This window comes from Seriola lalandi, unplaced genomic scaffold, assembly GCF_002814215.2.
Source record: "Seriola lalandi dorsalis isolate HSWRI2012SDOR001 ecotype SW California unplaced genomic scaffold, Sedor1 jcf7180002054920, whole genome shotgun sequence".
NCBI lineage: Eukaryota > Metazoa > Chordata > Actinopteri > Carangiformes > Carangidae > Seriola > Seriola lalandi.
In genome coordinates, this window is record NW_019525472.1 from 8,489 (window position 1) to 35,290 (window position 26,802).

General features: G+C 40.4%; 1 protein-coding gene across 1 annotated transcript; it reads right to left on the reverse strand.

Moving 5' to 3' along the window:
• Positions 1-1,338: 1,338 nt before the first annotated feature.
• LOC111673503 (melanopsin-A-like) lies at positions 1,339-26,802 on the reverse strand. The gene is made up of 11 exons (XM_023431265.2): positions 26,498-26,802; positions 18,587-18,723; positions 18,245-18,378; positions 14,158-14,361; positions 12,013-12,184; positions 10,464-10,625; positions 9,949-10,056; positions 8,113-8,284; positions 7,797-7,988; positions 4,245-4,316; positions 1,339-1,646 (listed from the first exon to the last, which is right to left on the reverse strand). The coding sequence occupies exons 1-11, from the start codon at positions 26,618-26,620 to the stop codon at positions 1,446-1,448; spliced, it is 1,677 nt and encodes a 558-aa protein (XP_023287033.1). The 5' UTR covers positions 26,621-26,802; the 3' UTR covers positions 1,339-1,445.

Below are 26,802 nucleotides of genomic sequence, written 5' to 3' on the forward strand. Positions count from 1 at the left end.
TGTCATTTAGCACACTGTCTCCTGTATAGCTACTGTAATAGTAGATATCATAGCAAGGTATGGCATCAAGAGGAATGCTGAATTACAGTACTGAGTCCAGTTCTTCTACACACACTCTCACACTCACATACTCATACACAGTACTGGGCGATGTACTGTGGTGTTGTGACACTTTTGTGACCTGATCTGTCCGATCTGTGGTACTCATGTCACCGGGACTGGAAAAATCATTGACAAAGAGCCAGAGGGGAAACAGAATTGGCTGCATGCTTTCCTGTCCTGTTGCATTTAAAGATCTGTTTGTCTGATTACCCAGTTTTGAAGTAAAACACCTCATATTAAAGATGCATGAAGTATTTATGCCATATTTTTTATTTGAATACACCACCCGCGAAAGACATGCCAATCAATCTGAACTTTCAGCAGATTTCCAAGCAGTCTAATATTTTCCAATAATAAATACAAAAATATACAAAAGAAAAAATCTACACAGGTGGACTGCTGAACATATTTCATATATGACAAACAAATAAGGAGGACCAGGGATGTTAAAGCTAAAGTAATAAAATATTTCATTAATTTCATATTTCAAAACCGGATATGATATGGCTGGTTAGCTCTCAAACCAATCAGAGAGCTTGTTATGTCCCATGGCTAATTGGTATTGTTTAGCCTGGTTTTACCAGCACTGAAGGCCCAAAGTGTCACAGAAAGGCTACATGGAGAGGCTAAAAGGAGAAGCTAAATGACTAAATGAATCGATTAGCTAATAGGAAAAGAAAAAGCTGCTTGAAAAAGGAAATGTATGTATTCCCATTTTTAAAATGCCTTTTCAAATAGTTTTTCATTTACAAATTCTTTTTACGATTCCTATTTTTAATGCCAATTAAAATATTAAATTAAATTATGACATCCCTGGTCCTCCATAAACAAAAGCATAGGCAAACTCCTGCCTACTTATCATCTGTTGAATGTACACCCAGTTTCCACTGTCACTTCAGCTCATAGCTTCATCCACCAGCTCCTGAGAAAAGCATCTGTCTCTCTCTGTTTGAATATTTGACTTTCTTCACCTGTTACTTGTTTACTTTGACATTTCACATTGTGTGGATGCAATTAGCAAGTCCCATGAGGGGAAATCTTGTTCTCTTGTTTTGATTGGCGGTTGGCAATCAGCTTGCAGGTGCTTTACCGCAACCTACTGGACTGGAGAGCGGAGCATCAGATTCGCAGAAAAAAACAAAACAATTTTCTCTGTATTAACCCTGTTTCCTTAAGATACTTATTATTAGGTGATTGTACATTCCCCATAATGCATCTCCAAGGAGGTTCCCTACTGTGACGGTTAGCTTGGTCTTGCTGATATCAATGAAGGGAAATATTGAAACACACTCCCACACATAAACACACGATTACACTCTCTCATTGCACTTTTGTCCAGCAGTTCATTGTAATGCTGTTGTCTCCAGCCTGGCTACATCAAGGGGCTCCTTAGCAACAGGGATGTAAGCTTTGGTGAATTTCTGGTTGCCATGAAAACCTGGGGGACTATGCAGTATAGACGGGCTGGATATGGAGGTGACAATGACAGATGATGTTGGTTTACACACAGTCCTTGGCCCCGACTCCTCCACCATGTTATCCATCTATGTAGGCAGAGGAAGGAAGAAAGAGAGAAAGATGTTCAGGTATTGTAACTGAGACTCGACATGTGAGTAGGTGGTTTGACGTTTGTGGGAGAGACAAATGTAGAGAGGAGGAGGTTATGGAAGAGAATGAAGTTTCATCAACTATAGCTCTGAGTTGGATCAATACAGCTCTCCTCCACTTAACTCGCCAACACAAGACATAAAATACTCACAGCTGATCAAAGGCATTGATTGGTTGGATTGATGAATGACTTTTCCACAGTGCCCTTGATGGAGTGGTACTGTATCACTTAGTGGACACCCACAAGATCAATAGCTCTGCACTACAGGAGCATAGTACTCTAGCTGGGCATATTTAAGTAGATTTTTTTTAAGATAATAATTTCTTATTACAACTTGGGTCTCATTGTTGAAGTTTATGAGTGAAAATGTGATTGCTGTGACAATGTTAAAGAAAAAATTTACCATTTTGGTAATCTCTCACATCTGTCAGATAAATCTGAAGCTACAACAGCTGATAAGCAACTTTGCTTAGTGTAACGATTGTAAACAGGGGGTTAAAGCTAGCCTGCTAGCCTCAGCAATCACTTTAGTAGGCACATTGTTTTTATAACTGACAAATGATGGCTCAAGTTGTAATATTAGTTAATAATATTAATAATTACCCTTTGACTTAGTTTTACATATACACATAAAATTAGTAAAACCAACCATGCACAGAAATGTAACCAGGTGTTTTTTCGCAAAACAGGCAACTAATGAGAAATTAAGTCATTAGTACAACAATTAATGGCTTCTTTTTTTTTTTTTTTTTTAATACTAAAAAAAGTAAAAAAGTAAAAACTTTATGACTTCCCTGTGAAAGTAACTTATTTAAACTTCAGTGATCTGCAGAACAGTAAGTTAGACAGTATTGTTGGTGGGTCACAGTCGGTCTGTCTTTACAGCTTTGGACTTGAAGAAGATGACAAGTCAGTCACTTCCCACTTTTGAATGACAGTAAACACAAACACTTGGTTGCACCAACATGAGGATTGGATGTGAACGTGTGAGAAGAGGATGACAGATCAAAGCTTCTAAGCTGTTGATTTTCCACAAGGTTTGATTAATACTGATGTCAGAGTAGCAGGAAATGAATGAAACTGGACGGGATGGAAAGTATGGTTGATTGGATTGAATAGAATGGGCGGGGGGGGGGGCTAAAGTGATATGCCAACCATTTCACATTACTCTGCACTTACTTTTAAAACAGCTTGGTTAGTTGTGCTGCAGAGTTCATTTTTTAAAATCTGGTAGAATAATTAAGCAATGCAAAATGGGTGACATGCCCCTTTGAAAAGCCCTAAAAGACAAGTGGCACCTGAGCAAGACAAACAGAAAATAATAAATTAAAGGATAAAGCTGGCGCAATTCTATCTCTTTATTATCAACGACAAATCCCTTGACAAGATTAAAACAAAGAATTTATCCCAATGACGTATTTTCAGTGAAGACTAATGTGCGACTTTGGCTGTGAGTGAACGCAGCACTCTTGTTCATATGAATGGAGCTTGTCTGACAACACAGCACGGATGCCAACACAAAGGGCTCTGGACAAAGAAAAAAGGCATAAAAAAAACAAAGAAACAATGCAATGAGGCATGTATTCCCCAAAAGTTTAGTCTGAAACATCTCCATAACAATGACTTCTGATCATCTGAGCTTCTTGTGAGGAAGAAAATCTTGTCGTTTTAATGAGATCTTTTATGCTATTCTTCATGTTAGAATGAAATATTTTACTTGTTACATACCAAATTATTTCCTTTTAACAACACTGTTATAATACATATTTCTTTATCCTCTTCTATCATTCCTGATAATACTATTCATTATATTATATTCCTGTATTATTTCTCATTACTACAAAAACTCAACTAATGAAAACAAGAAATGGTAATATATATCGTATCAAATATACAGTATCTCAAGAAAACACTGAGTATGTTTTCACTGACTGGATCTCCCTTCATGTTATACCATTGATCCAGGTTACAGTGTCTCTGTTGGCACTGACATCTTTTGTTTAGTTACAACAACAACATACAAAGTTGACATGTTATAACAAAATTGTTTTAAGGAAATAATTAGTGCAACAAGGACATTTTGTGATGTTACAAGATACATTGATATTCTGTTGTAACAGGAAAAGGTTCTGTGTTATTTGGTATGTTGTCATAACAAGGAAAATATATCACTATTTCAGTGTTGCTTTTGAAAATCATGATATCCTGCACTACACTATAGAAACACACTAAATGACTGGACTGCACTGCAATAAAGAGACTAGAGAGAATAACGATATTGAAAAAAATGTGACTAATGAATAAAAATATGTTAATTTGTGGCAGCAATATAGATACAATGACCTGAGAGGAATAATCAGTCGTTCACTGAGAACTAAACTAAATCAGGCTTTTTTTACTCAGCCAGTAGTTGTTAGTAGGATAAATTTGCTTTCATTTTTTTCATGGGATTTGTCGATTTTCTTCATACAAAAAAAAAAACAAAAAACAGATGCCACATCTAGTGCACAGAGCAAGATCGGAGGACTCTTACAGTAGCAGGCAGACAACTGGTTGGCTGCAGACTGATGTCCGACATGGAGATGTCTTCAGGCTCTGTCAGAGTCTGAACAGTACGCACATAAACACAGCCCTTTAGTGTTAGTTATACTCAAAAGAATCTTTTGTACTATTTGGGCTTTGAGGTCACACTCTTACTAAATACAGAGCGACTTCAAATTGGGATTTGATCATTGACGTTTCAGGTAAAGGAGCATCTCATTTGAAAGTATCTCATGTTGTTTCCTGTCGTTGTTTCAGTGACATTCATTTTTACTTTTGGGTCATATGAAAAAAAAACGATCACGCTCTTACATCTGTCTGTTAAATATGAAGCTGGAGCCAAGAGAAGAAAGTACATAAATGAGCACATTTTCCAAAATGTCTATATGTCTATGTCTAAACTATTTCTTCAAGTCTAAAAGCATCAGGTTTTAAATGTACTTCAGAGGTATCTTAGTTGTACAAAACTCTGAGCACAAAAATCTGTTCAAATGTAACATGTTACACGACGTGACTTTGTAAGAGAACTGCAATTATAAATAAAAGAACACATATATCCTCTGCTCTGCGCAGGGATGAAAGCAGATGGAGGTCAGAGACTCCTAGAGAATCAGTCATCTTCTTCGGCAAACAAACAGTATGTTGAAACATGGGGTCACGCCACACGAGCTGTGGATTAAGTCTGAAACTCCGAGATTACTGGATTAGTTTTTGGACCCTCTGTAATGGAGTCCTCAATGAACCTGACCTGCATGGTAATACCTCCTGTAGTATGTGTGTGCTTGCATATGTGCGGACATGAGGGTTGCTTGTGGGTTATATTTTTAGTGAAATAAGATGATTACAGAGAGACGGAAATGCCCCATATATCGGATGCCCCATAAAGGATGACCTCTTACATTTCAATGGTGCGACAGCATGACATCATATGAAAAGTGTTGGGTTTTACCAAACCTCAACGTGTAACTATCCTAAAATGCTAACAGTTGGATTTCAAGCAATTAAAATAAGCTCACGGTCAGTCCACAGTTTAACATACCTTTTATCTACTTCCACTGATTAGGAACTGAAGACAAAGGTGATCGATCAAGCCATCCAAGCTGCTGAATGAAACAGCTGATGCCTCTAAGCTGAGGCGAGGCCTAGCACTCGGCCTCAAATGATGCTATGCTCCGTTAAATATCTCTTGAAGTGGAAAGTCAAAAGGCCACTGGACTTGCTTTGATTGTTGAAGATGTTTCACCTGTCATCCAAAAGATCTGTTCAGATGTGACTGACTGGTGGGGAGTAAAATACATTTAACCTCTGTAGGGTCGTTATCAGCTTGAGAGTTGTTGGGTCGTCGCATGTGTCATGGGTCTCATTAGAATTACATGAGTTAAGGTGTGAATGGATTTTAAACAGGCTGTAATGGGATATCATGCAAGGCAGCGAGGATGCATGGACCTATACATTGGGGCCATTAAATGGCTTATAGTTGGTGTTGTAGACCGCCATGTCTTTTGAGTTATGGTTTTTCCAATTTGACATAGATGGCTTCCTTCATTCTTCTTTAATACCACTTGTCTTCTGTCTACTAGCACACATTCTTGTCTTCAGAGTAACATGGCATTTTTGTGTTCGCGTAGGTAGAATGTTAAAGCCAGATTCATCATCCTGCCTTAAGAGTAGCCACTACACATGAATGAATAAATCTAAAAACACAGCAATTACACAGTGGTAGTTTTGCATACAGTAAGGAAATATGGCAAAAGAATAGGTTGCCTTGATGGAACTCCAGTTCTATAAGTATCTGTGTAGCTTAAAAGTTAAAGACACTGTAAACACGGTTACTGTAGGGTATATAATTAAAGCACAATAGTGGTGGTATTCATAATGTTCAACAATTAAACAGAATCTACAGCTGACTGCCAATAACCCCTTGTTATTGACTATAAATTCAGCTTTAGTCTTGACCTGCTTGAGCTGGCCCCCGTGTTAGCGATTGTTTTGTCTCCCCAGTGTGCACATCTGGGCAATCCTCTCTGCACTGCATGATATCCATTTACAGGCAGTTTAAGACACATGACAACCAGGTGGAGTGATGACTCACTTGTGACCTCAAGCACCCTCAAGGTGTGAACAACCCTACAGAGGTTAAACGCTAAGGACCCTGTATCGTTAAGCTTTGAACAGCTTTGGAAACACTATAAACCCACAGAAGGCACACCCACTTTACTTATGTCAGCTGTGCAGAGGTGAGAAAGGACCAACTAAAGGTGAACCTTTAGTTCCACTTCCAAATAAGTGGTTCAGAATATTTAGGCAAAATGGTGCATTATGAGACTTTGATCACCAATGACATGTCATGTCTTCATGAAACTGTGGGTAAAAAAATCCAGGCTGTATTATGCATAATGTTCCGTATGTGTAGGATGGGATAGGAAAATGACCACACAGACGACTCAGTAAAAGCATCAAAAACATGCATGATGGCTGCAGCAGTTAATACCCTCCCACTGATCAAACCAAGAGACATTGGGAGTTATGATGGTTTATTTTAACTTTAGCATGCACCTATGGGCGCAGGGGCAGCTGTGGCTCAGGAGGTTGAGCGGGTCAGTAGTTTAATCCTTCAGTCTGCATGTCCAAGTGTGGCAAGATACTGAACCCTAAATTGCCCCTGATGGCTGTTCCATAAGTGTATGGGTGTGATTTATAAATGTGTGAGTGAATGGGTGAATGTGACAAGTTTGATAAAGCCCTTTGAATGGTCGATTAGACTATAAAAGTGCTATATAAGTGCAGTCCATTTACCTACAACTTCTACCCAGAGGCTTTAACTTAAAGCAAGTTGGGTGATGATGCTATTCCAGTCTAGGGGATGCTAGTGGCCACAAATCTCATTTTTAGCAAGTCATGTAAAACTCACAGTTGTCTGGAGCTACTGTATCCTTGTTGGAACTTTACTTGATGTGTATTTATACATTTTAAAAAACTGAAACATAAGTCCTCAAAGATACAAATGGGCAGTTCAGAGTGTGAACCACACTCCAGAAGAAGATGGCAGATGATACTGAAACACTGGAATCACAAAGTCAAACCATCCAGGACAATCAGTGATATTCACGGGGGATCTCAGCAACATGATCTCATCAGACTACACGCTGAGGAATCTTGTTCATAACCCTAGGGAGCCTGGATTTTAAGAGGATTCCAACCAACATGACCTTACAGAGTTACCCTGCCATGAAATACCGAACATAAACATGACGTCTATTGACTTTAACAAGACCCCATAACAACATGACCTCACTTCTTGTATTTAGGAGGACAGGATATAGATTGGCCTTGACGTAATGACAAAACAGAAGCAAAACCTCCCATCATAAACCTCATGAAACCAACGTGAGAAAATTTAAACAGAGACTCCAGTCTGATGACACCCACCTGACACCAAAAGCTTTAGATTTGGGAATTGTATGACTTTCTGACTGCATATATCTTTAATACATATTAGTGTATATTAGATATATGTTGACACAAGTCAGGCGTCCATACTCACAATGATCTGTGAGAGGTGGCATATGGCCAGGTCGGTGGGGTTGTGGGCAGCAGTCCTCTCAAACTCTCCTGTGTTGTAACCTCTCACCTTTAACCTCTGGCTGGCACAGCGCACCTGTTTTACATCATTTGACAACTGACAAGTGACAGGCGTCCGAGAGGAGCAATCCTCCTCAGTGTCCGAGAAGCGGGCCTGAGACAACACACAGACACAATCACCAACAAACGAGACTAAAACCGGCAACTCGTAATTCAAAGCATTTGCCATAGGAAGTGTAAGACTGAGACATACCATATTAGATATGAGGTACACTCACTGATTCGCTCTCAGACTGGGAGGAGTTTCGGGGCTTGCTGGGGCCTTTGGTCTCTGATTGGCTGGTGAGAGTTGATCGGCGGGTAGACTGGAAGCTGCTGCTGCTGAAACGTTCTCTGCCAGTGATGCGCAGCAACGCCCCGAGGTAGGGAATGTACCTGCTGAGTGCCGACCTGAGAGGGAGAGAGAAATATTCAAACCCATAATCATTAGTTTTACTAGATGATAGGGAGCTGAAATTTCCACTTTTAATTAGGATCCAAAACAGAGCAATCAAAGTCTATAAGCACATTAGAGTCAGTGACCTCCGCTCTGACATTACATTAGTCCGTGCTGCCAAAAACAGAAAAGTGAGCAGTCCTGTCAGCCAGTCGGCTGTGAGGCTGTGCTCCCTTAAAGTTGGATTATATATATATATATATATATATATATATATAGCCTGATACCACAAATTTGCCTCAAGAGGCTTCACAATCTGTAGAGAGAATGTTACTCTATAGCCTTAAGAGAGTAAGAGAAGGAAAAACTGGCCAAATATTTTTATTTATTTATTTTTTAAATTAGAAAATGGAAAATCATGATTACCAAATTATAGATAGATTGCAAATAAGTATGAAGAATATGTATTCTGGGGGACAAAGAGCAACTTCCAGGTGTCACCAAACATGCAACCTCCTCTCCACCAGGTGAATATTAAATTCTTTTAAAAGTGTAAGTGAACAAAGGATAGAGATAGCCTGGATAGCCTAGAGATATCCTAAAAGCTCCTGGCACTGTTAGAGACTGTTGAGAGGGAAGAAAACCTGAAGCAAGTTGAAGAAATGCGCAATAATCTGCTGCTTTTCAGGAACTCACATCTAATAAAGACATGTCTGCTAATTGCAATTGTTGCTCTATATCACAACGTGAAGGAAATAAAGAATGTCAATATAGTAACTGGGAGGAATATAATTAATGTAATTGTGCGGGATCAGACAAGATGCAGCCGGATCACGTACTATATCCATCTACTGCTGCAGTGGTGCTGTCAATGCTGTCAAATCCAACGCTGAACTACAGCAAGACATTAATCCCTTGAGTCAAGAGTAAATCCATCTTAACAGAACACTGCCTCAGCACAACCCTTACACAACCTAGACCACCCAAAGTACAGAAAGTTCACCAGCTATTGAACATCTACTGTAAAAACTTAAAATAATCTAGTGCTGATCAGGCAGCACTGAAAGGGAGATTATCTGGTCACGTTGAGGGACAGGAAACTGAGAACCACACTAACTGTGACAGGTGGACACAGGCAAACCTGTCAGAGTGTCAGTTATGCCAAAAACAAGTCGAAGAAAAACAATACCAAGAAGCTGACACACTGTCAAACCAAAATAAAATTCAGTATTTACTCAACGAATAAACTGACATTGCCATAGAAGCAGCAAATTATGTGGAGGAATGTAACAGCCAGAGGAACGACACACATGAAACTTTACTGCGCTTCTTCAAAAACTAAAACAATAAAAAAAATTATAATAATATAATATTACTCATATAATTTGGTTCATATTTCATACCGGTTTTTGTATCTTCTAATTATTACTAATTTTTTTATTTATCTTATAAAACATGTCTGTAGTACAATTTGATGCACATATTATTATATCTATATTGTCAACCTGCTTTGGCAATACTGTACTTAATGCAAATAAAGGGGAGCTCTGAGGGAGCGAGTGGGAAAGAACATGGTCGAGTCCCAAGTAATAGACTGGATAATTCAGCATAATGTTGTTTCTATGCCATTAATTTAATCTGCAGTTAATGAAAACCAACACTCGAGTGCGCATCCTACCTGTATTTCGGATGTGTAATAGCGTATATGATGGGGTTGTGGATAGCAGATGCTTTGGCAATCACAGCAGGAACAGAGTTCATATAGGGAGTCAACATGTCAGCGTACCTGAGAGAGGAGAGGAGAGAGAGCGAGGGAAGACAAATGAGAGGAGGAAATGAGACACATTCATGTGACAAGGGAAGTGGTGGGTGTGTTGCCTGGTGTGGGATTAGTAGAGACACACAGTCACACATACATTCTAGTTTAGAGATCCCACAACATGTGCACTTGAACTATCAGGAACACAGTATCTTCAAATCATGACTTTACGCTGCAGTAGAAGGTGTAACATATAAACTTCCAACCATTTCTTGGAGAATGCTTTAAAATGTAAGACAGATTTCCTAAAATGGAGTGATGGGAGAATTGCCTTTGACTAGAGCAACTTTAATAGCATAACAATAAAGTCTGATTGTTAGGGATGTCTCTTTAGCAATCTGTGATAAAGTACACACACACACATACACACCTACCCAGCGAATGCAGTGAGGGCTGCACAGGAGTAAGGAGCCCAGGAGATGACAAACAGCAGGATGACGATGAGTGCAATCTTGGCCATCTTCCATTCGCTCCTCATCTTATGGAACCTCTTTGCAGAGTCTCTGTTTCCCTCACAGTTGATCTTTGTTATCGCTCTGTCAAACACAGACATACTCACCACAGTTAAACAAAAAAAAGTCTTCTTCTCAAAAGACAAAGAATAAGATTGAAAACGCTGTGCTAATCAAATAATCAAAGGACAGGGGGGGTTTGGGTCTCCCTAACCTGAAATGTCACTACTGGCCTGGGCCGCTCAGCTTAGTGCTGTGATTGAATGCATTGATAACACCCAGGATGAGTCCAGAGCAGAGCTCAGCACAGGGGATCAGTCTGTCAGTCATACCTTTCTTGAATAAAACATTTTGGAATAAACTTCACATACAATAAAGAATGAATGGATTAGTTGCACTTTAGAGAGAGGCTGGGGGAACACACTCTTTGTCAAGAGCCGTGTCAATTGTTGGCAACATGGATTCCCTGCCATCAATGTGGGATTGTGGTTTCAGATAGAGGGCAGCAAAAGGCCTGAGTCCAATAAATTAACTGTCCGATGGCAGTGAAACAAATTCTTTCACTCAACTCCAAAACCAGTTTACATTACCCCCCAGTGATCTCTTCTGATTCCTACAAATAAGGCGCCATATTAAAAGTCGTAGAGAGTAGGAAAGGATCCCACGAGTATCAAACAGTATTTTATTATAGTATAGTATAGTATAGTATATATAGATAGTATATATCTTCTACTTCTGCAGATTGTTAGCAGCTGATATGTGAGAAAATACCCTCCATGTGAAAGAGAAACGTGAGCTAGAATTAAATTCAAATATTGAGGACAGGACTTGGGAGGATATCTGAATGAGTTGCCACAAAGGCATTAGACATCATCTATGGAAAGAATTTGATTGGAAGATTAAAAAAATGAGATTTTTCAGGATTCCACTGACAGTTTTAATGTTTGATAAAGGTTCAGCATCAGCGCTACGTTGGGAGAAATGACTGGAAACCACACCCATATCTTCTGTGAGTGTCCAGCACTGCAGGGATTTTTGGCAAGAAACTGCAAATGATTTTAAATAAAATTTGCTATTTCAATCTTTTTTTCTCAAGAGGGTGTTTATTGTATTTTACTTCTAAGTTATTTGACTTAGACATGTATTGTATTTTATGCACACACACACACACACACACACACACACACACACACACACACACACACACACACACACACACACACTTTCATCATCACCTACATTGCCAGTGTCACCTGCACAGGCAGTATTAGTGTTAAGGTTGAGCAAGACATCAGTGGCGATCAATAGGAAAGTGCAGACGCATCATTAATCAACAAGACATCAGCATCAATGCACACACAGCAACGTCTCGGACACCAGTGTCTTCATCAATGCACGGGGAGTGTGTGCTACAACACAGGAAATAGTAGCCTGGCTAAACATAAACGGTGCGGTCTGTGCAAGTACTGACCGTGTTGTGTGTCGGATGGCTCTGAAGATGCAGCAGTAGCAGAAGATGATGATGAAGAGAGGGATGAAGAAGACGAAGGTAAATAGCAGCATGGTGTAGGAGCGGACGGAAGGGGTGAATGTCATGTAGTCCCAGGAGCAAGACGTCATCAGACCCTCTGGGACATAGGCACCTGTGGGAGCACATACACAGTTTAGTGCTGTGAAATTTGACAATTACTATTTTTATGTCCGCTCCTGGATTGTACAGCGTTCCTGCTTCTTCACTATCTGAAGCACCTTGAACTGCTTTCATCTGTAATATGGAAAATGACAGCTGTCCTCCAAGTGTGCAGTCGCCTTATGATTATCTGTAGGCGCAGCTGAATTTCAAATGAGAGTTGTTTCAATCTTCTTGTCTTACCCACCAAAGCAAAGAAGAAAATAACAATAGGTACAAATTTACATATTAAAATGAAACATGATTTGACACAACTTTGTGTCACCTTTGAAGCACTAAAAAAAATTAAAGTCTATGGTTGTGTTAGGAGTCCCTACGGCACAGTTGCTTGTTTGACTAAAAAGTGTATTATTCAAATGTATGCAGTATTTTCTTACATGTAATACGACCTGTCAAGCTTGGGCTTTAATATATTACTATGGTACCTAAGTGGCCCAAGTGCAAAATCCATCAGAGGAAGCGGGCGGAGCTTCTCCCTGGTTGTTTCTGCTGTGGAAATTATCACTCTATGAGTTTCTTCTGTATGGTAGTGCAACCTTTGTTTCACACAGAAGAAAACACAAGATACACTATAGTGTCCTCACTTACACATTATAGAACACAACTAACCATATACATACATGTAATGATTTATAAATATCATGTAGCATCAGGCTTTAAAAACACTATTTTTCCTTTTTTCCAGACACGGAAGGAAACCATATGTCACTTTTATTACTTGTTGTGTTAAGGTGTTGTGATGGTGGGGGCTCCAAACTCAAGAGACAATTTTAGTGGAAAACAGCCACTGTAGCAGAACAGATGCAGGGTGGCAGAGCTTCGATAGGGGCTACCAGTGTATGTGTCCAAAAGACATCTAGTTTCTGTTTGAATACAATATACAATATGTCCGACCTTCTAAACTCGTGGTGCAATCTGTGTGTTCATTGGAAGTTAAAGTGATATAGATACATGTAAAACTTATGGTATAATACGCTATGCACAACATAGCCTATCCAATTGCTAGATACTAAGTACAAGAAATCATAATCACACATTTTGAAAATAAAGGCAAAAAAACACATACAGTATACAAGAAATACTCATAGAATTTGGTTGCCTTACTTTTTATGTAATCATGTATGTTCTGTATGTATATATAAATATGTCAGTTATCTTTCTCATATATTGGTATATACTGTATAGTACTATATAGAGTCTACTTAGATTGTAAAGCTCATTTATGGACAGGTTTGGTATCTAAATTGGTTTGATTCATAATTGCTATTGGAGTTCCCCAGGGCTCTATACTTAGTCCTTTACTGTGCTCAGTTACATTATACAAAGACACAACACTGATGATTGAAACTCTTTTGTACTTTCCCTCGATGGTCACAATGACCAGCAACTTGACAACCTACATAAATGTGTAATACAGTTAAGTGCATATGTATGCAATTTTTCTCCCAGTACCAGTCCCAATTACTGACAGTGTTTTGTTTTGCTCATTGATTCTCCTGTAATTTAAATCCTGTCCAGACAAGCTGATACGTGTTTGAGAATGAAAGTTACTGTTACTGATTTTCAACAGCTCAGTTTATTCCCATTTGGGAGCACACACAATGAATGAAACTTGAAATGTTTGTAGGAGAACAAGACTCCATAACCTCTTCAAATGTTGCTGGGCTGTTGTAATGTCAGCTATATGTAATCATGAGGTGATCTCAGTTATGATAACTGATTTTGTAATAAATGTATTTGGCATGTTGACAAAAGAATAAGTAAGATCTGTTTGACATATTAGTGGCAGGAATTTAAGATGCTGACACAAATAAAAACAGTGAGAGCGAAGTACTACCACAGAGCTCAACATACTAAATCCCACAGAGAAATCACACTGATCAATAAAGACTCTGCTTCCAGGTCTATCAGTGTAGTTGTACTCACTCCAGCCAAAGAAGGGGGGTAGGCTCCAGCCCATGGAGTAGATCCAGGCAACAGCCACAATGCTCAGGGCTTTCCTGCGAGACATCACTCCCAAGGAGGCCAGAGGCCTGGTGATCACCACGTACCGGTCCACCGCAATCACCATCAGTGTCATCATGCTGCAGATACCAAACAGAGCTCCGCAGAAGGCATACAACTCACAACCTGTGGAGAAGAGAGGTGAGAGAGGGAGAAAGAAGCAGTAGAGAGGAGGGATAAATACGTTTGCCTTTGTTGTTACTGAATGTAACAGGATAAATACATTTTCTGACAGTAGTTCCTGCAGCTCAACGACAGATGGAAATACTGCAGCTGTTTGTGTATCTAAATTCATAATTATGTTTTGGAGGCATATGGGCACTTCCTGTGCTGGTTTGTCAAGTGATCATGTCACTGCCATTTCAGTTTTAATGTATGTTTTTGCTAATATATTAAAAAACATGTGTTGCACCTGTGATTCACACATCATTTTAACTTAGACTGTAATGGCTTATTACGTATCACATTAGCATTAATTTCCTTGACAAATTTGCATCCTGTTTCATCCTACAGTTGATTTAATCGGTCTGACTCTGCTCAGGCTAACGCTACAGTTCAAAGTATTGTGAGATAGATTAAGCAAGATGAGAAGATTCCCATTTGGAGACAAGTTTTCTCACCCACAGTCTTGCTTCAACTGCTTGTGACTGGAATACACCACAAACATTTTAGACATGGCAGCAACATACCCTCGATGGAGGGTATTGGTTGGTTTATTCTGTGGTTTGTTGGAAAGATCTCCATTTGGGCCAACACTTTGATGCTTTCTAATTAATCCTTTGGTTCAAAAAAATATTTCAGCATAAGTTACATGTACATTTTGGTCCACAGCCCCACCATGGAAATTATCATCAGAGTGCATATACATGCTATGTCCATATGATGTGAATCCATTAGCACAAAATGACCATTTGCTATAGCGCCACCCTCTGGGCAGACATTTTATTCTGTTATTATAAAATAACAAAGGTGATTCAATTTTCAGACTATTTAGTTTTGTGGTGTGACTTTATCTTCACATATCACGTCTTTTCCGAGCGCATTTCTTACAAACCAATTTACTACATATTTAGCCATTGTTCAAAGCTAATTCAGGCTCCGGGGATAACAGCCAATGTTGCTGTCAGACTTGTTAGGCATCTGCAAATTTTATTTCTTTTCAGTCACTTGAATGTTATGCTTGGTAACAAAATCATCCTCAATTATATGTTTTGGTCTGGAACAGTAATTTTGTATTTGATTGAACAAAGCCCATTTGAATTGAATTAAGCAGGAAGGAGAAAGTAGGGGAAAAAAGGAAACGAAAAAAGGAAAAAACAGGAGCTTAAAAAAATAAATGGAGGATGGAAGGCAGGAAAAAGGAGAGTAGAGGTAAGAAGGAGAAATGGGTGAAGTAGAGGGAACGGAAAAAGACAGAATAATTAAGAGGAGGGAATTGGATGGAAAAGGAAGGGAAAATGAGGTAGAGAATGGGGGAGAGGAGCCCAAGGTGAAGGATGACTTGGGGTGTCAGGTGAAGAGAAGTTGCAGCAACATAAAAGATTGATGGATGGCAGATTGGAGAAAAACGTGTAGGTTGACAGGGGAAAGGATTGGAAAAGTGTGGACTCCACAAACAGCATACGGTATTCATGTTTAAATATTTAATACATGTTGAACATACAGTAATGAAACTATTACAGGCTTTGTATGGTTTAATTCAGAGGCTGCCACAGCGTTGAAAAGACTTCTGACATGTCTCTTCGTTCCATAATCTAAGGTGCTGTTCTCTATAGAGTCTATTATTATGATAATGTATCCATAATATGTGAAGAATCCATACACCCATTCATGCACACTTGCAGGTATATGTAAGCCAATACACACAGAGAGACACACTATACACACTGATAAAATACACACACTCAATCTTCACTTTATCAGCTGTTGTCCCTCAGGCGTGTGGAGTGTGCGATAGCCATCAACCATAATATGGTCACAGCGCCAAGTCATCACATCCAAACACAAGACAAAATCTGAAGTGTGTCGCTTGTGTGAAGAAACTCAAACAAATAGCTACTACTCAGGCAATTAAATATGTATCAGAGTGCCTGTGTGTCTGTCGTCCTGACTGTCTGTGTGTGTGTGTGTGTGTGTGTGTGTGTGTGTGTGTGTGTGTGTGTGTGTTTGTTTGACAGCCCCTTTTTAAGTTACCGAAACTAATGAAGTCCAGATTGGCTCCCGAGCAACAGCAGATGTTCTCTGGATAAGAACAATATTTTAAAGTCCTGGGGCATTTCGTGGTAACAGCAAAGTTCACTGCATTGTGGTCAAGCCCAGATAATGAGTACATGTAAAACATCTCGAAAATGGAAAGGTTGTTTAATAAGGTTTTATGATTGTAAGAAGCAAATCTTTGTTTGCTCGTCTCATGCACATTTTCTATCTGTGCATTAAAAACCTGAGTGGTTTATTCCAGATATTTGACAAAAAAAGTTAAAAATATCCCTTTTACACTTGGCTGGAGTGGAAACGTTGGTGAATCAATAAAAACAAAATCGTGACTTGGTGAATAAATCGTGACGTAGCCTACATGAAGCACTTTGGCAGGTTCAGATTTACAGAGGTGCAGTTGTGGTTTAAGCTAACTGGTAATGTTAATGTTAGCATCTTAATTATGCCCACAGTTAGCACATTAATGTGCATTTTAACAACTCTTGATGCCTCGTCCTGCGCTTGGAGACGTATCCATATCAGTTCGGGGAAACCCTTCAGTCATTTAAAACTGCATTTGACTTCATTAGATACTGGTCAGAGTTATGGATATCAACTGGTATTGACTTTGTTTACATTCCCCAAAGAGCTTCTTCATTTCTCCCACGACCCCCACTTCCTGAACTACTACAACTTGCTTTGGTGCTATGGTACAACGAGTTAAAGCCAGGAATGCTGTGATTGCTTTTTTTTCTTTAATGGGCCTATACATGTTGGACAAGGGTATTAAAACAATCCTGTTGATGGCACTACAGAGGGAAAAAAAGCAGAGGATCAACAAAGTCATCAGAAATCGTTCTTTGGGGACATGAATGTCTTGCACCAAATGGTTGTAGCCTCCAAAATTAAGTGTTCAACCAACAGACTGACAGATCATCCAACTTACCACTGACCTCCCTGCTGCTAAAGAATCCCATCATTAAAGATTGCATGGGGAGGTTTGACATCTATGAATTCTAGTATAAACACAAGTTAAAGACAAGGCTCAGCTGGCTTTTGCTTTGTGACTTTCCATTTACCTCATTTTTCTGTTGACCTTTCTTGTTATGTCTTTTGAGAAGGATAGGCTGACAGAAAAAAAGAAGTGTCTTCTAGGTGTTAGGGGGGAAAAAAAAAAAAGCGAGAGTCCTCTTGCAGTAACCACCATGGAGAGTTGAGCTTCAGATCTGACAGCGATTGGCTGTCTTCATTTAGGTCAGGACAACTCCTGAAGGAAAACACAGTGCTCCGACTATCAGTGTTTGATCAGTGGAGTGAGGATTCTCTTTTAACACCTCTGTGTCTGTTGCCAATAGGTTGCACACTGATGTATAATACACACCATAGTAGAACCCACCCACTCCCTCCAAATACACACATATAAGACACAGTACCAACATGTATTCCTGCATGCTCTTTGTGATCAATGAAACCTGGATACTGCAGAGTAAACCTTGGGTGCTGCTTTTTCCTCTGTGGCAGAAAGGGATGACAAAGGGTAGCAGGTTTGTGCGTTCATGTGTGTGTAGAAACTTAATTGAGCTATAGGTCACATTCAAAAGGGTAAGGAAATAATACAGGTTCCTGCGGAATTCAAAGTGTGTGTGCATAAATGTTCATGTTTGTGCTTGCATGCACATGTCAAAGCGCATATGAAATATCTTGAGTCCGTCGTTGTATTAAACGCTTTGTGCATATATTTTTAAAAAAATATGAAACAAGTATAAATTGTTGTGTATGTTAGTTAAAATGTCACACTGTGCATGTGCTCAGTTACCTTTTTTTCCAAAGATCCATCGTTTGTGCATGCTGGTGATGAAGAAGATGGGCGTCTGGGTGAGACACATGAGGAAGTCTGTGACTGCCAGGTTAATGATGAAAATGTTGGATGGTGTCCGCAAGCTCCGGCTCCTGCGCGCGCGCACACACACACACACACACACACACACACACACACACACACGCACACACACACACACACACAGCTGTTGAAATACTGATTAAATCGGACATCTCATTATCACACATATTGTTATCACAGTTTGATTCAAAAAAGTAGTGCTGAATAAGGACAATTATAAAAAGAAAAACTGAAGCCTAAGCGCAAAAAACATGGTACCTGCAGAAGGCATATATGACCAGGAAGTTTCCCAGCATGCCAGTGATGCCCACGGCCAGGATGACAACACCAATGGTGTAGTGAGCGTGGTCTGGGACGTCGACTGTTGGAAATGGGTGGCTTGGAACTACAGAACCCTAGCAACAGGAAAACAAGAAGGACTGGTTAATCATGAATCAAGGAATCATGATATCAAGTCATGAATGCGAAGCAAGATAATCCAAAAAGAGTGTGGTTTTCACTGCAGGTGTTTGATCGCTCACATCCTGAATGGTGCTAAAAATGGCATTGGCCCTGTTAAAGTACGGAGGATCATTTTAATGGCCAATAAATTATTATTATCTTAGTACTCTGGATAATGAGCCCACAGTTAAATGGAGTAGCTGAAAACAAAAAGTTGTTTCTGAAGCTTTAATTTTCTTGGTTCAATTCCACATTTCAATTCCACATTTGCATTTAAGTTGTATTACAAGAATTTCAATTTCACTTTGTATTTTGAAATTGGTATTTCACAATATCAATTTCAATTAGTAAAATATAATAATAGTTTCTTTGCTAGTTCCCCTTTTAGCCTAATTGTCCATTTTCCTTTTCAATCTTAATACTTGGTGAAATGATCCTCTAAAGAAAAGACAAAGATGTTTTCCGATCGATACTGTGTTTCAGCCCTCATGTCTTCTGTCATAAACTGGGCTGCAGTTGACATTTAAAGCAATAAAATTCAAGATGTGTATATTCTTTGGCGGTTGCACTTAAATGTGTCTGCAAGTATTAGATTAAAGCCTTGAAATGGGAGGAAATCCATTTATTCTGGAGCCCAGTCTGATTGAACTCTATACACCAAAAATACAACCTGTCTAAATAATAATTTGATATGCTTTCCAGTAGAATAAATAGAGTAATAATTGGTTTGAAGTGCTAGTATGTTTTCTAATCATTAGATGACCTGATCAAGTGACCTACGGTGCATCACTATCCGCAACAGCTCACCCCATTTCAAGAGCTGACAGAAGATGAAAGCATCTAAGCTTTATGCTCCAGTAACTATTTCTTTTTTGAAGGTCATCGAGATCAATGCCTATCGACCTCTGTCAGAAGCAAAGAAACTCTACAAGGCCTCGGGCGCAGCTTATATAGGCTTACAGTATCTGTAACTGACAGGGTCTGAAAAGTCTTTTATTTTGAAATAAGATATAAGTTAAGCAGAGTTGAATCATAAAGCAGATGTTGAAGATGTATTTCTAGTCATTACTCACAGACAGCAAAAGACAATACTGCACAAGTGATACATTCACAGAGCATCTCTATACTACATTAGATTATACTGCTCTTTTTCTTGCAGATTGTGGAATACTGTGGAAACAGTATTTTAATATTGTAGCTTGTCCAGCGTTGCTAAAGTCAAACAAATGACATGTTGGATATTATATAAAAACATATACAGTATAGGGATTCATCATAACTGTAAACTGATATACTGGAGACTATTTTGTGCAAAGCATTACAACAATCACAAAAATGTAGAGAAGTAAAAATTTGAATATATCTATTTGAAATATATGTGGAGTAGAAGTGAAAAGTCACACAGAACGGAAACACTTTTCAGTAGCAGCACCTCAGGCTACGTCCACACTGCTACGTTTTCATTTTGAAACAGTTTAAAATGGTAAAGCTCTGTATCAGAAACGATCTCCATCCTGACTGACACACCTGAAAACGCACACAGAACATACATGACCATTCACATACACTGAGCATGCGCGAGCCAGTGTAAACAGGAAGCAGATGGTCTACTCTGCAGTTGTTTAGTTGCATGAAATACTATGAGCGAGGAACAGCAAAGGCAGTTGTAGCGTTAAAATGCAGAATTTAACTGCACAACAGCTGCTATAGCAAAGACAACAAGGTCAGTAACGCTGGTAATTCGTTATTCATGTGGTATTCACCACTGGTAGTCGAGGCTGATAAGACCCAAAGCGACCGTTGGTGCTGATGTCATCATTTCCAAAGGTCAGACCACAACACAACACTGTAGTTTTCACACTAAAACGGGGGCCAGCAGCGTTTCCAAAAGTCTCAGTTTTCAGGGCTTGTAAACTCCAGAGTATTGTGGATGGCAGGAGGAAACGTAGGAAAAGAGATGCGTAAAACATAGCAGTGTGGACGTAGCCTCAGAGTTGTACTTAAAGGTACGCTGTGGAGTTTCTGTCCACTAGTAGCGCTATAGAGCAATGTTTATATAAGTGGGTCCCCATTTTGTTTGTAGTAAGCTCCTGTTTGATCTATGTTGTGTCGTTGGTTGTATGCTCTTCTGCTCAGCAATCATTGGGGGCGGTAACGCACAAAAAAAGCATAAGACTGGGTGGTGGTCCGCTGGCTCACCTGGTAGAGTGCATACCATTTAGGCTTTGTCCTAACTGCAGCGGCCTGGGTTCAAATCCGACTGTGGCCCTTTGCATCACCCCTCTCTCTGACTTTCCTCTCTCCATCACAATAAAGGCAAAAAATAAATAATTTAGGAAAAAACATAGGAATGGGCTCACAAAGCCCAAACAAATGAATGTCAACAATGCGATTTTTAATGTACCAAAAGTCTTTGCAAATGTTTTATGATGAAGGAAATGCCCTTGATGTGTTTGTTAGATCTCAAGGATGCACAATGTGTGCAGTAATAAGGCAAAAAAATTTTAAAAAAGAAATAAAAAAAAAGAAACAAGGCTGTCTGTTGTGAATCCCTAAAAGCAAAAGCAAAGGTTTTCCCTTGACACCGGCATTTTGTTTGTGAAAAGCTGCTGCACCTCAGAGCGCACCGCTCCACTTGAGAATTCATTTCAGGAACCCTGACACACCCCACTGCATTAACACTTCCCTTTTGTCTCTCACTGTGCGTCTTTCAAGCATGTGACCACCCACTCACTCACTATTCTCACCGAGCTGGATCTTCCTTAGCTGTCCTAGTGTTCCAACAGATCTCTCTCACACACACACACACACACACACACACACACACACACACACACACATCCACACACATCCTTTTCATTAATCCCGGCCTCCACATTTAAGCGTGCATGTGTGTGTTTTTCTGTCTGGTGTGTTTGTCCAACATCTGTTTCAGCAGTCCTACTTTCCCCACAGGGTCACAAGCTCCTGTTACTGAAAGGAGGACATTTGGATAGTACAATGAAAAGTGATGGAGTAGTTATGTAAGCAAATGAGTGAAAAGGTCATGGGATGTGTTCCTGTAAGAGGGGACAAGTGCAGTAAGGTAGTATGCAGATGTGGCGTGTGTGTGGAATGTAAACCCGCTTAGATCCAGTTTAACCCTGTCACTGCTGATGTGGTGGTGACACACTCAAGGTCTTCCTCCCCTCCCTGCTTCAATTCTTCCCCCAGTCCCGTTTATCCTTTTCACATCCCTGCCACTATACCAGCTGAAATCTATTTCTCATCTCCACTATCACTGCTCAATCCCGATCTCTATTAATTCCCTCCTCCCTGTTTCCTCATCCTCTCGATTCCTTCCTCAATTGTCTCCTAGCGCGAGCGTCTCGGGGCCAGATTAATGGCGATCACACGGCGTGGTGGAAGGAGAGGGACAGTGAGGGGAGTGGCATGGAAGTCTCTTCTATTGTGCGAGATTTAAAGACTGAAATGGTGACTGGTAATATCTCTGTGCCGTATGCGTGTGAGCACGTGCTGAAGCCAAGGTGCCAGCACTCCTGGGTTTTAGTCTTCGTCAGTGGAGAGTAAGTAATATAAATGTAAATGGTCTGGTGGCTGTCTAATGCACAGCGATTTAGAACCGGCAAAGGCAAATAAACAGAGAGGCACAGATAAAGATTAGGGCTAGAAGACAGAGCGAGAGACAGAGCGGAGAAGGAGAGGAGGAGAATTAAACATCCACTGTTGGAATTAAATCTGAATTTTAAAAACACACACATGTGCAGAGCTATGCTTCTACGTGCATGCATGTGTGTGTTTTTAAAATTCAGATTTGAATGCTTACAAATTGTACTATAATTGTAAAGGCTAATATTTAGAGGCGCACACATTGTGTAGATGGATTAATGTGTGAACACAAAACACGGAAAGCTACATCAGTCTGTAACAGCCAAGACTAATCTAATAAACAAAGCCACAGGGGCTTTTAAATAAGAGGTGCCTCTGGTGACAGCATTATCATACTCGTAAACAGTGGGACGGTTTATCTACAGTAGAGGGTCGTGTTTTCATTAGAAACAAGAAACAGTTATCTGAGCATATAGCTGCTCAGGTATTGCCTCAGAGCTGTGGACTCAGTGACTGAGCATTAACAGTAAATGAAGAGCCTCACTTGCATGTAAAAAAGGGCTATAGGTATTTCAGAAGTGCGCTGTGGACACCGGTTAGCTCTGGTCGGTATTCCTGTTATAAATCATTCATGGTTGATTGCTATTCATTACAGTCATGGAATGTACATCAATTCTTGACTGTATACTCTTATTGAGTTATTGTTTAATTACGTTCTGTTGTCAAAGTTAATAGATGAAATCAATTAAATTTAAAGAGCCAAATGAACATAAAAAGAAAGGATTAGAGACCATCTTACAATGGGGATCACACCAAGTGACCCGATGAGAACTCTTTAGTCATTACTTCATTATTACATGACTACTCAGTACTCATGGGTTGGACAACACCCATCTTCGAACTTAGCCTTCATTTATATGTCAACTACACACCTGTAAAGTTTCATGTCTGCATATTGCATGGTTGTGATGCATCACATTGACAAAATCAGTCCACAAACAGAAGTACTCAAAACCACATCTGTGGTAGATCCCGCTAAGCAATCATCAGGGCCTGGCTTCACTCCCTTTCACACAGATTTCTATCCGTGGACAAGTCGGGCCAATCACAGTTCTTTATCTAAAATTGGATTGGATTTGAAACGATGATTGACAGAGGAGCACTGATGAAGCATTTTCGTGAACAACCAAGGTGGCTGCTGCTGATGCGGAGAAGTCTGTCGATCACTATCGCGACACTATTAAATGAACTGCATTGTATATTTTCTCGAAAAGAGAAACAAACACCTGCACCTACACCGTTTGTAGATGTGAAAGATGTGTTTGACATACTACCAACAGGATTTGGTAGAAGTTTAATTTACCCACTGGCCCCACTCTGTGCTACGTCACACTTTTCATTGCTCTGATTGGTTGTAGGTCTGTCTGTCTTATGTCAAGAAGCATTTTGATCAGTGACGCCCCGTGGAAACTGACCACCAAGGCTGAAGCCAACACATTAGCACCAAAAAACTACAGGTCTTCGAATGGCCGCTTGAGTCTGGCTCCAAAAGCGAGTTAATAGACTCCCATGTTAAGAACATGACTTTACAGCAGAAATAAACATGTTTACAGCCTGGTACCAAAAATGGTTTTGGTCTTTACAACTAATTTCCCCCTTCATGACAACTGTGCAGGGTGGATTTTATTAAGGTTTAAATTCCTGCATAATTGAGGGCGCGCCGCTTTGAGTGACAGGCGGGTGAGCGTATGCCTGCCACAAGCCAGCATGGACCGAAGTCTCGGCTCAACGCACACCACCAGCACCACCACCTCGCCGCTCATTTTTGGATTAGCCCGGAGTTGGGATGGCGGAGCAGCCCACTCTGAGCTTCAAAACCACTCTTCAGAAACCTGTGGATGACGTCCACCTTTATTTACAGTCTATGTTCTAGACACATTCGAATTGGTCTGATGACGCCAGGCTAAGCTCCCACTACACTAGGTGTCTCCAGGACCGTGTATTTTGCCATGATGACACACACAGACTCACATGATGAAAACACCAGCCAAGCTGTCGTGACTGGAAAGAAAATGATTGGATATACTTTTATTGATTGATTTGACAAACAGCATGTTAGGATACAATCTACAGTTAACGACTGAGAAATGAAGAGCAGTAGTGGGTAAAAAAAAAGTGACTGAAGACCAATTCACTCACAAAGTGGAGTTTTTAATCCAATTTTTTTTTTGTTGATTTGCTTGCTTGCAAATTAAACTGTATTAGTGCTCAATTGACAGTTTCATCAGGGTCCATCTCTCTTACACCAACTGAATGCAAATGTGAGCAACCAATCAAAAACTGATTCCACCCTTTTCTTCAGTTCAGTATTGATGAACGGTGCACTCACTGCACAACCGATTATCCGCCCACTGAATCTGTCACGCGTCATGTGCAGGTTGTTAATGCGCCTATCACTAACTTGGCAAATAAATCGTTACCTGCAACTTCAGAGGCGAACTCCTTTGTTTGTTTATCTGCTAACACACACTAATCAACCGCAGAGCAGGACAAGATCACAAAGGGGCCACCCACACACACACACACGCTCTATCAATGTGTTCGCTTAGGTCAGAGGACTTGTTGACAAATCCATAAGCACCACTACAATCAGATCAGCAGTCACAGACACTCCCGTGCACAAATGTGTGTGTGGGTGGGTGTGTATGCACACGCACACACACACACACACACACACACACACACACACACACACACACACACACACACACACACACAGGGATTCACAAATTGGACCCATATTTTTTCATAATAGAGAAGAGATTGTAGATTAGATAGATGATTAAGAGAGACAGAGTAACAAAGCAGTGGTGAAAGGAAACACAAACTCCAGAGAGAAACACAGAAAACCTGGAGAGTTTTTAAAATGAAAAGCACACGTCTTCTTCTGGAGTAGGAGATCCCATCTGTCTCAGTCGAAGCTGGCCTCGGGCACCAATTCAGTATCAGCTTTCCCAGCACTTCCACCATGAAGCCCAGACCACAAAAACTGCAGAGACTGAAGCCTGCAGGTCTGAACTTCAAAGTCAAGATCCAAACTGAACCATTCACACTTGCTGATCTACATTTGCCATAGTGGCGGACCCCATGTGTTTCTCAGTAGGTCTTCTAAAACAGCTGTTATAAACTCTCTCTCTCACACTCATTGTCTGTCTGGACTCCTGGGGGTAAAGTTAAAGCAGTGTATTTTGTTTGTATATTTTTTACGTAAAGTCCAGAGGTGGATACACATCTGTATAAAAGGATTTCCCTGAAGGCTCTGCATAAACTAATCCCACACTCAGACAGAGAGGGAGACAGAGAGATGGAGTCTGATTCATCCCTGAGACTTGGTAAGGAAATCATTCTTTCTGCTGGGAGACACAGATCTTGGACTTTCCAGGAGTACAAATACAGGCAGAAAGTGTGATTAAATAGAGTTGGATTGGTGCAACACTTAGTCTCAAAAGTTGTTACTGACCACACAGAAGTCCTCTGACATGTTGCAGGATTCCTAGGTGATGAAGTCCTTAAACTCACCACAAATTAACAAATAATGTGACAAAAACACGTGATTGGCATTTTTTTATGCGCTCACGGATGGTGGCATCTAACAACGATGCGCACTGCTACTGTCTTTTACATGCATTTTCTCCAATGACACAAGCAGAAGAAAACACCAGCGTTTCATTCAGGTCCGGTGCTGAATGAGCGGAGCGCAGATGCGCAGGGGAGGATGATGTGACTCATTCATTCACAGAGTTAACACCTCGCTCGTTCACACCTCGCACATGCTGTAGTCCTCGAGCTTTATGAATGAGCTGGTGAGGGGAATGAAAAGCAGCAGATAAGAACGGAAGCCCGATGTTTTATTCGCCTGTTTAGTCAGATGTGGCGAGTTGGTATCTGGGTGCTCTGGGTCGGATCTTGCCGCTGTTACGCATCGCTGCGGCGCACAGAAGCTCACCAGTCACACCAAGGGGTGTTCCTTCAAGCAGAGACATTAAATCGAAGAAGAAAAAAGAGGACGAAGAAGAAGAAGAAGAGAAGGAGGAAAAGGCATGGGAACAGGGGACTTACAGTTGTAGCGACTGGCGCCAGCTCCATCAGCCGCTGCGGACTGATGGAGCTGATGTTCCAGGATGCCCGGGCGGCCGGGTCCAGTGTGGGGATCCCCGGTCCAATCAGCAGCCTGGAATCCATTCCCAGTCCACGGTGGTTAATGGAAGGAGGTTTTTGTGTGCGTGTGTGTGTGTGTGTGTGTGTGTGTGTGTGTGTGTGTGTGTGTGTGTGTGTGTGTGAGAGTGAGAAATAAGTGAACGTGAGAGGTGTTGCAGTCGATATGAGGTGGTCTAGGAGTCCAAGTGGCCAGTTGTCATCGCCGC

What these genes read in the sequence shown, in the direction of transcription:
- LOC111673503 (XM_023431265.2), bottom strand. Translation starts at nt 26,620, where the DNA reads ATGGATTCCAGGCTGCTGATTGGACCGGGGATCCCCACACTGGACCCG. An exon ending in ATGGATCTTTGGAAAAAAAG is followed by an intron (nt 14,362 to 18,244) that starts GTAACTGAGCAC and finishes TCTTCTCCACAG; the next exon opens with GTTGTGAGTTGTATGCCTTC. An exon ending in GCCCTCACTGCATTCGCTGG is followed by an intron (nt 10,057 to 10,463) that starts GTAGGTGTGTAT and finishes CTCCTCTCTCAG; the next exon opens with GTACGCTGACATGTTGACTC.